This window comes from Phalaenopsis equestris, unplaced genomic scaffold (assembly GCF_001263595.1).
Source record: "Phalaenopsis equestris unplaced genomic scaffold, ASM126359v1 Scaffold000397, whole genome shotgun sequence".
NCBI lineage: Eukaryota > Viridiplantae > Streptophyta > Magnoliopsida > Asparagales > Orchidaceae > Phalaenopsis > Phalaenopsis equestris.
This window is the reverse complement of record NW_018164839.1, coordinates 133451-143788: the sequence shown is the minus strand read 5'-3', so window position 1 is coordinate 143788 and position 10338 is coordinate 133451. Positions and strand designations below refer to the sequence as shown.

The 10338-nt window shown below is 34.0% G+C and overlaps 2 protein-coding genes across 2 annotated transcripts in view; both read left to right on the top strand.

Moving 5' to 3' along the window:
- Positions 1–294, top strand: part of LOC110026709 (THO complex subunit 2-like) — a 13456-nt gene extending 13162 nt beyond the window's left edge. Inside the window, exon 10 of the mRNA XM_020727774.1 lies at positions 94–294. Within this exon, the coding sequence (XP_020583433.1) occupies positions 94–294 (201 nt within the window). The remainder of the gene's footprint in view (positions 1–93) is intronic.
- A 3254-nt stretch (positions 295–3548) lies between these two features.
- Positions 3549–10338, top strand: part of LOC110026713 (THO complex subunit 2) — a gene marked incomplete at its 5' end in the record, with an annotated part of 81850 nt that continues 75060 nt past the window's right edge. Inside the window, 3 exon segments of the mRNA XM_020727780.1 lie at positions 3549–3590; positions 4925–4984; positions 5069–5131. Of these exon segments, the coding sequence (XP_020583439.1) occupies positions 3549–3590; positions 4925–4984; positions 5069–5131 (165 nt within the window).

Here is a 10338-nt window from a genome sequence, read left to right as displayed (position 1 = left end):
AATAGGCTACTTACTGAGCTGAAAGAGAATATTCAATTTAGCTATATTCCGCCACTGTTTTTTTATGACAACTATAATTTTCCTGAATTTTAGTTGGAACCTTTTTGTGAGTTTAGGGGTTTGCTGAAAAGGATCAGATTCATGTGGAATCCAGGTTTTATTGTTATCTTAGTTTTTCAAGCAATTCTGCATGAAAAAGCTATGAAAGAACTACATGCTGACATATTTAAGGTGGAACTTAATGTGCGATGCTCTTTGAATTCCTCTGGAGTGCATAACATGGAGTTAGGATGATGTATTTATTTTTGCCGAATTTGTTTAGGATGCACAGCCTTCATAGTAACATTTAGCCATTTCTATAATGACTTTGAAGAATACTTTTTAGTCCACGAGCACAAATGTTAAGGACATATATTCTTTGATGGTAGTGTCTCGGTCTTTTTAGCACTCATTCAATGTGAGGGGACGCTAAATTTTCTTACTTCTTCATAAAAAAAAAAAAATAATAAATAAAAATAAAAAAAAACACAAAAACACAAAATGCTATGTAACAATCGTGTCCAAGACAATTTCTTGAACTATGCTAACTTTTTTGCCAAACGTTGCGGTGTTGGCATGTTGAGTGCCAATAAGTTTCCTTAAAATTGAATTATAGTGGAAGCAACCTTACTGAGTTAGATCTGGGGTTGTCTAGATGTTGTTTAGGAATCTAGGAGGAAGTTTGGATGGGTGCAAGGAAATCAAAATGAGATGGAATAATCAAGGTGTTTTTGGGAGAGGAAGGGGCAACATCTATCTGGAGGAAAAATAGTAAGAATAGAGAAGCCGATTGCTAGGTAGAGGTATAGTCGTTGAGGAGGATTCATTACCTATTCTTAATCAATCTACGTACATAGCACGTCAAGGAGAAGAAGGCTGCACACTCAAAAGAGGAGAGAATCAGTAATACAATATCCAATAACATAAATATAGGTAAAAAGTATTATAACTGATTTTAGTAAAAGTATTTATATTAAGGAAAGAAAAATTACCCTAATTCTAATTCATTTTTGTGTCACTAACTTTTGCTGCTTTTTGTTCTATCTTCACAAATCTAAAATTGTTAAACCTGTAGGCTATTTGAATGATATACTATCATAGCTTGTGCTTCTTTTCTATTTTTTAGAGGCATGCCTAATAACATGAAATGTTATGGCATGCGTTTGGTTGATTCTTAAGTTTTCAATCTGGTGATTACCTTAGAAGCTAAATTATGCTTTAAAAAAATACACAATTTACTTCATGGTCACAGTATATCTCTTTTAAGGGGGTACATACACACCACATAATTTTTATATATTTACGTATTTAACACCAAAAATTTTATATGTACTTAACATAACACTTTGATGTAATAATGACATCAAAACATGTGCATAAGAATTTATTTTTTTTAAGGAAAATTAATTTTTTGTGGTATATTTTATATGATTTGAAATATTTTTTATGTTGTATAAGTATGAAAGTGTTTGTACTAGATATATGAATATATTAGGAACTGTGCTGTATGTATGTAAATCCCTTTGCTTTAATCAATAATGATTTGTTTTTTTGATCATTGTTATGGGTTGGGGTGGTCGTTGTAGGTGGAGTAAGCAATCATTTATTATTGCAATATTTAATATGATATGGGGATCATATCTATTGGATGCTTAATTAGACTAAGAATGATTGTAACTTGGGCATTAGATTGTGAAGAGAGAAAAATAATTGAATTCATTAAGATTTTGTTGACCTAATCTGTTGATGAATATAGCTAGTGGTGGTGATTCCTAAATTGTACCATTGAGATTGTAGTCAAGTTCGCTAAAATTTGTAGGTTGTTTGGATGCTTGATCATAACCAGGATGCAAGAAATATATTCCATTGGATGGTGATCAAGGGATAATAGAGTTGAGGTGGCTCGCCAAAGCCTTATAAGCTCGACCAATTATATAAAGGACTAAATGAGTTATTTTTGAATTCAAAGAAAAGTTTCTTGTGTTTTTGGAGTCTTTTTGAGAATGATAGGATTTTGCATGATTTGTGTTGTTAGTTAAGGATGAGATTGACTTGAATTTAACTTTAATTTGCTTTAAAATTACCTATATATGTGCTTGATTATTGCTACAAAAATCCACTAAAATTCCTTTCAAAACCCTCTTTCTTCTCCTTTCCCTCTTCTATAGCTGCCAGCCTATCCAACATCCTAAATTTTAGCATCAGCCTTCCTACTTTCTGCTACTTTTAGAGTGGCCGACACCCCTCCTTCCTCTTACAGCCTTTGATGCTTTCTATTATCTAGCTGCTGATTGCCCTTTCCTTTGCCATCTTTTTTTGCTGTGTTCTAGATCTGATTGCGACTCATAGAGAAGGGAAATGAACTCTAATTGTTATTTGCAACATTTTAAAAGTGGCATTCAACACCCTATTTTTTGTTAACCAAGAAAGTAATCCTAAACTAATGGTAAAATTTTTGTTGTAGAACTAGATGAAGACCTAATTTGAGTCTTTGAGAGGAGAATTCATGTACAACTAGAAACAACTCTTGGGATACTTTTTTTTATTTGATTGATAGATCATTCAGGAACCTCCAAACAAGTTCCTAAAATCTTTTTGAATCAGTTATATCTTTTTGTTATAGACTTACTTTGGAGCATCAAGAGGTTACTATTGAATCAAAGTACCTTAAAGAGTCACTAGTGAGGAGTCAGCGAAGTTTTGACTAATAATGCATGTTTCTTTGTGTATGGATTTCTATTCCTTAAACTTGTACGTATTCATATGAAAGCTGCCCTAATTCATTATCTATTTGATCTCTATTTCTTAAACCAAAAGTAGTTTTGGGTATCTGTAATGTATCTGTGGCTATTTACTGTCTATGTTTCTCAGTTTTTCAACATGCCTGTATTATTCTTTTTTTTTTAATCCTCCGAAGTGGTCATTTTGTCTGTTTATTATTTTCTGTGGAAATTTAAATTTTTGTGTACATGTTATAGTTGTTTTTCTTAGGATGTCATTGAATTGTCATGCTGTTTTTGCTTGTTGTGAGGCTTCTTCAGCTTGCTACCTCCTTTCACTCCTCTGTTTGCCTACTTCACCCCAAGCTTTTATCATCCAACTCTGATTTTCCAACTTATGTTCATACCAGTTTTTCATTTTACGGCAGTTTTAACATCATTTATTTGTTGTAAATGTACTGAGAATGCCTAAACCTATTGTAAATGTTTCATCACAATTACGTGATACCCTTGCAACAATCATATTCTTTGTGTAGTGTTTCTTTGACTGATTGTCATCCTTTTTTCTTTATTTCCCTCCTTTATTCTATCATCACATATAGTTTTATACTTCACTTCATATTTTTCTCTTACCTATGTTATCTACAAAAGTTTCACATTCATGTTATTACAATAGCTGATGTACCACTTTGATCTTCATTCCAAATATTATCGTTTCTTATTGTGTTTTAGTTGAATGTGTTGGTCAGATTTTTTCTCATATTGTATCACTGTAATCTTATCTTGCAGCTCACAATGCCTGTAGAGTACCGCAACCGCCTTACAAAAATGGTATGCTAGTATTTTTCATTAATAATTCATGATGGATTACGTATATCTTATAATGATGCCTTTATTTAAAAATTTATCGTGATAAAAATATTTGTTTTTATAGTAGTTAACAGCCATGCAATTTGTTTTAGTTGGATTTAGTTTTGAATCTATGATTTCTTCTATAAGAAAGTTAAGCCAAAGTACCAATTTTTTTGAACTTCTTATTCTGCATGCATGGTGCTATCTAGCAAACTGAGAAAATACGGGTTATTGTAGGCTTTATGAATAACTTGCCATATCACTCCCTTTTACTTTTTGGCTCAAGCTTGTATGAATTTCCTTTTTGGATAATTTAAAGGTTGAATTGACTAAAAAGTGGAAGGGTACATGATGACATGGAACTTAATTGGTAATCAATGCCTTATCCCATGGTGGAAGTCTCATTTTTTGAAATATTTTAGAGAGGTTTTATGTGGCAATGCGGGGGGTGATTATGGATTGCACTTCTTGATCATGCACCTGGAAGATGGCATGCCTAGGGTCCATGAGGGGATTGTACATATGCCTCTTGTTTCCTTGAGTGATATAGAAAGAACATGACTAGGCCTAGCTCATTCAATTTACTTCAGCACTTACATATCCAAGTAGCATATGATCTTGTACTATTGAACATTAAGAATAGACTAGTGTTTGCTTATATTTGTGAAGCTATCATACTAAAAGAAAACATACTTTGAAGGGAAGACATAGCTGCTTTGCAATTAGATGGCAGAACTTTAAAAGGTTGAATTGAGTGGTTAATCCTCAAAGATAGTGTGAAGAGTGACAAAGTTTAACTTTAAAGTTGATCCAAATTTAACGTGGTATAAATTTTCATTTACATTAAGATGATTGCAATAAAAGTTCTAGTAGATCTGATTGATAGATTTTGCAAAAATTAAGAAACTTGATGGTTAATGAAAAGGTACAAAATGTTGTCAAGAAAAAGAAATGTATTTTTTAAATAAAAAAAGATATGATTGAGGTGTACAATAAATATAAGGAAGCTTGAACTCAGGTTATCTTTTATTTTTTATAAAAAAAAAAAAACTATCATTTGGTTAGAATTCTGTATAGAATTTGTGGCTCCACCTTTTTTAAATAAAATTTAGTACATGTTGGAAGTTTATATGAAATTAAGGCACCACCTTGCTTTAATAAGATTTGGTATGCATCCTTTACTGATGTTTATTGTAGTCTGAAATATTGCGCCTCCTTGTCCTTTTGAATGCACCTGAGGTGAACAGTATAGTACTAATAGTCTATCAGGCTTTAACGAAGCTTTGGACCTCTTACATGATTTTTTGATGCAGGCAAAATGGTTTGCTGACTCTTCATTGGTTCCATCTAGGCTCTTACAGGAGCGCTGTGAGGTGACAAACTTAGAAATTATGTATTATTTTGATGCTGAACTGGTTATTATCATCACATTCTAATGTTGTCTTTTGTCATTGCAGGAAGAATTTTTATGGGAATCTGAACTATCTAAATTAAAAGCTAATGATTTGAAGTCTAAAGAGGTATGCATTCTCAGTTCACTTTGTTATTTGCTTCTAACTAATGCAGAATCTTCAATGCTTGAACTGTTTTCAGCTTCAATCTCATTATTCGAACTGGTATCTAACATTTAGCAGAGCTGTAAACAGTTAAAGCTAGGTGTGATAGATTAAGAAACACTTAAGTATACAAAAGTGTGGGAAATAACTAGCAGAACTAAATTTCTGTAGTTAAATAAACAAATGACTCAATTATTTGTGATAAAAAAAATAACGGATACCATAAAAGTAAGTTCAATAAATTACAAAAAAATTGACTATTTTCTATGGAGGGATTATAGATGGTGGTTTAGACCTTCTGTGGTGCCATTAGGTTCTTTTGAGGGTGGATGTACTTGAGATTTATTTTGTAGGTGCCACGCTAAGATGGTCTCCATCTGTCTTTCTTTCTGTGACTACAATTATTTTAGAGTGCACATTTCATATTGTAGTAACAATTGTACGGGGGGTTCTTTTTTTTTTTTTTTAATTCTTCTTTCTTTATTGGTGTTGTAAGACTTTGTAAGCGGATGACTAAACTTTTGAGTTTGCCATTAGGAGCTTTCTACAATAAAACTTTGCTTGTAATTCCCAAATATTTTTGGTGTCGCAAAATTTGATTATTTCGGAGTATCAGTCTTATCTTGAAGCTTTATTTTTATTTTATTTTATTTTTTTTGTTTTTTGAGAAGCCTATCATTTTCTTCATCTTAAAGATACCTTCTTTTGTCTTTTTGACATCAACTTGCTAGGAGTTTGTAGTTCGCTTGTTAGCTCCCCTGATCCCATTAATATCTTGGAGGATCTTATAGATTCGGGAGAAGAGGTTCTTTTTTCTTTTCTAAAGCTTTGCATGGGTACCTGTAAAAAAAAAAAAAATAAAAAAAAATAAAGATTGTCCCTTCATTGTACCTTTTAAATTCACCATATCGCTTTGATGTTTTTCCAAGTGGGGATGGTGACTCTAGAATCTATCATTGGTAAAAAGTGTCCTAGGTTCTCAACGCTTGTGGATGAATAGTTTCTTGCCTTTGGTATCGCCTGCAGCCGATTTGGAACGTAAGGGGCTTGCAACATGTGAGAATGCTTTCAACATACTAATTGAGTTGAGTGTTTGTTCAATGATAGAGAGAGACAAGTCTATCTTCCAATTGATTTGAAAAAATTGCTCTCTTTTTTGTGTCTTTCTTCATTTTTCTTTGGTTTTATTATGTCAAGAAATGATGTTTGCCTCTGTAGGTGCCATGGTATTGTGAGACACTATTTATGTCATAGAAATGGTTGAGGGTAGATCTACGTGTCATGTTAGTGTGAGGCACTATTCATGTCATGGAAATGGCTGCGAGTAGATATATGCATGTTTGGGTGAGGAGATTTAATACATGCCTTCATTGAGTTTGTGAACGGACAACATCTCTCCATAAATTTTTCATATTCTTTATATTAAAAAGGTTATTATGCTTGTTCTACTGCTCTACTGTATGTTATAATGGTATGAGTGACCTTGACATATACCATAATGGGGTGAGCATGATTTACATAAATTATATATGTTGTAGCCGATGTAGTTGGTGTTATGCTTGAGTCGGTGGTCATGCTATGTTTATACATGTGACAAAATGGGTTTGTAGCCAGAGGTAGGGTGTTGAAGCTTTTGGGTTGGGAGGTTGTGGATGTAGGTTACTATTTATAGCTAGAGCAACTGTTGAGGTGTTGAAAGAGGAAGAAAAGTGCAAAAGAGATTAGGCTCATGAGTGGGATTGGGAAAGCATACTATTGGCATCCTTGATGGGAGCAAGAATGAGATTTATGGGTGGGATTGGGAAAGCATACTATTGGCAAAATTGTAAGAAGAGATATGAACCTTGAATGAAGAATTGTAAATGTTGAGGGTCGAAGTGTTAGCATTGGATGGATCAAGATGTAGAGTGGATGGATATGGACAAAGAAGAGTTGAGAGGAAGGACAAGAATAGTGGGAGGCTCACACATTTGACATCTTCATGCAGTGGAGGAGCTGAGGGCATCACACATCACTATTTATGGGTGTGTCGGCCGTTTTAATTTTAATTTTAAAACTTTAATCCTTAATGATTTTTGTTGAAAAAGAGATGTAATTTTGTAGATATGAAAATAATTTAAATATAAATATAATCTTTGAAGGTAACATTTTAATTTTCGAATAGGTGAGATCAAACGGGTCTCACAGTTTTGAATAAGTTGGATGAATGAGCGCGATACCACAAGTAATACATTTATTCCGAAGAATAAACATATCACTTGTAGTAGGAACTCAATCACCTAAACTAAAGAATTTGTGACATCCGTTTGATCTGCGAAATATTTTATATAAGACCAACAAGTTCCCCTATCTAACATAAGGATTCAATAGAGTTTATTTTATCCGAGTTCTAAGTTCCCTATAGAGGCAAACCCCTATAGTTAATTACATCCTAAGTGACCGGGGTCACTTAAGAAAACTCTCGATTAAGATAAGTGGTTTTGCCTTCAAAATTTGAAAGTTTAGGTTTCCAAGATTGGATATAGGAAAATCAAATGAGAGTAGCTCAAAATAGGAATAATTATTTTAAAGAATCCAAATGAACTAAAAGTAGGGAACGTCACAGATCTAGGATAAACCCCGGTGACTTCCCAATCTATTATTTGGATTTATGCCTTTGAAATGATGTTGTTTAATCTTTTAATCCTGCAATTTATTTTAGAATTTAGGACATATATTTGCATGATATCTGATCGTGCAAATAGCCTAAAAATACAGAAGGATTTACACCGTAACGTACGGTAACCTCGGAATCCTAAAGCGTTAGGACTTATAATTGCACAACCAGAGTTGTGCAAAAGCCTAAATGTGATATGTGAGGGTTTACGTTGCATTAAACAAACCACCTCGAACTTCTATGGGTTGTTATTTAAACTAAGGAAAGTGATCAGTGTTATGAATGTGGTTTGATGTTCCAGATCCATCTTGAAGTTGTTCCTCATCGTGCTACCCACCATGTTCGCTCCAAGCTCTTCGTCGTAGCACCTTCGGGTTCAGTGTTAATTCCTATATAACTACTAAGTTTTCTTATACTAAGGTATAGTGAGTATCAAAACAATAAAGCATGTAGTATTCATATATGAAAAAGAGACAGTAGAGTGTGCAGTAAAAGGGAAAGAACAGTATCACATACTGGAGAACGATATAACGTACTAGAAGAACAATATACATGTTAGGAGAATAGTAAAAAATGCTATGAAATAAAATGCTATAATATAAATCAAACCTATATATCTAGGAGGCCTGCTGCTCTTTTAAGCTAGCTAGCATTCACTGTTTAAACAAAAGAAACATTGCCTGGAAAAACTCGAGAAAATCAATAAATAATTCACGGTGGAAAACTCGGGAAAATCGACGACTAATAATTCAAATAAAACTATCAAAACCTCGGGAGAAATCCTGAAGAAAAGACCGCGAATGTTTTTTCCAAAAATTATGATAAAACATACGAAAAATCCAAAAAATAGGGGACCACAAGCACTTAGGTTGGGGCTAGGCTCAAATATAATATATTTGTACTCGAGGGACGTCAAAGACTACTCGACCACCCAGATGTATAAAGCCCGACACTCCACTAGAAGGATGTCCTACTAAATCTAACTTGGGAGGGTACTCCTTAGCCCAAAACAAGTGATCAACAGGTGGACAACCAAATTGTAATACATATTTGAAATATATTATTTTTGGTATGCATATAGATTTCAGACATACAAGAGGAAAGTTGGATTAATTTTTGTAGTGAAAATATTTTTATAAATATTATATCTGTTCTTATCAGTTTCGGAAAGAATTAGTTGTTCGCGAGTCAATTACACCGTCGGACGTAGGATCACCAACATTCTAAAAAGGTACGGGTCTCCCGCTAGTCTTATATCGGTGAATGATACTTTCATCCTACAGTTCATCATGTCCCAGGATTGGGTCTTGATGTTGTAGGATGAGATATCATTCAGCCATATCACCGACGTGCCTTTGTTATCATCTTCCTAAGCCCCAAAATAAAACCAACCTACTTGCGATCTTGCTTGATGGCTTCACATATAGCAAAAGACTATACATGAGCACTTATGTACCGGACATAAGCACAGAAAACCGAACCAAGAAACAATGACCAAGAAGGAATGAAAAAAAAGAATAAAATGGGGATGAGAAAGAGGAGGAACTGATTCACCCAAAAGATCAAAAGAGTAAAGGGTGAAACAATCCTCAAAACTGTACAAAGTAGCCTAAAAGAGAGCCCAAGATCCTTAAATCAATCCAAAAATGATATCACTTTCTCAAAAAAATTTTATAATTGGATCAACCCGTGAAGGGTATCCTTTCCAAAACTTTATTTCAAATAGATTGAAGCAGACTTAAGATGCTCAAGACTAACATAACAATGTACTCATAAGCTCCATCACTCATATGAACTCACTTGTCCAAGTTTGAACCTAAATATGATATCTCTATTATCCAAACTTTGAAATTGCCTTTCCAAACATTTTTTATAAGCTTTCAAATCCATCCACGAATCCAACTTATATCGACTTCATGATTTCCCAAATTAAAGTTTCAAGAACCTTTCATATTTCACAAGATGAGAGGAATTAACTAGTAGAGGGGGAACCACCAGCTCAACATATTTCATGAAGAGGTTACAAAGTTAAGGCTCACGGGTAAAGGGATAATCAAAAGAGAAAAGACACCACAGAATAGGCCCACGGGTAGGGGCAATCAAAAGAGAAAAGCCACCACAGCATAGGCCCACGGGTAAGGATAGCAAGAGGAAAAAGCCACCACACATTTAAGCCTGAACCAACCACCCTTAACATAAAAAGGACCATAGGAAAAAGCTCATGGCCAGGATAAAATGAGAAACAAATTAAATCCCAACCAACCCCAACACAAATCACAACAATAAGGCTCACGGGTAGGGGCAAAGTAGAAGACCACAAAGGCAGCAAACACCAAGTAAGACTCACGACCAAGGCAACAAAAAGGAAACCACCATAGGTGTTGCATTACATTGCCTTTGATATGCATAAGAGAGTGAATGTACAAACTATTATAGATCACTAGGACCGAACCCACCTTCATCTCATAAGGCATGACAACGCTCAAATTAAACATTCACGAATTTTTGGATATTG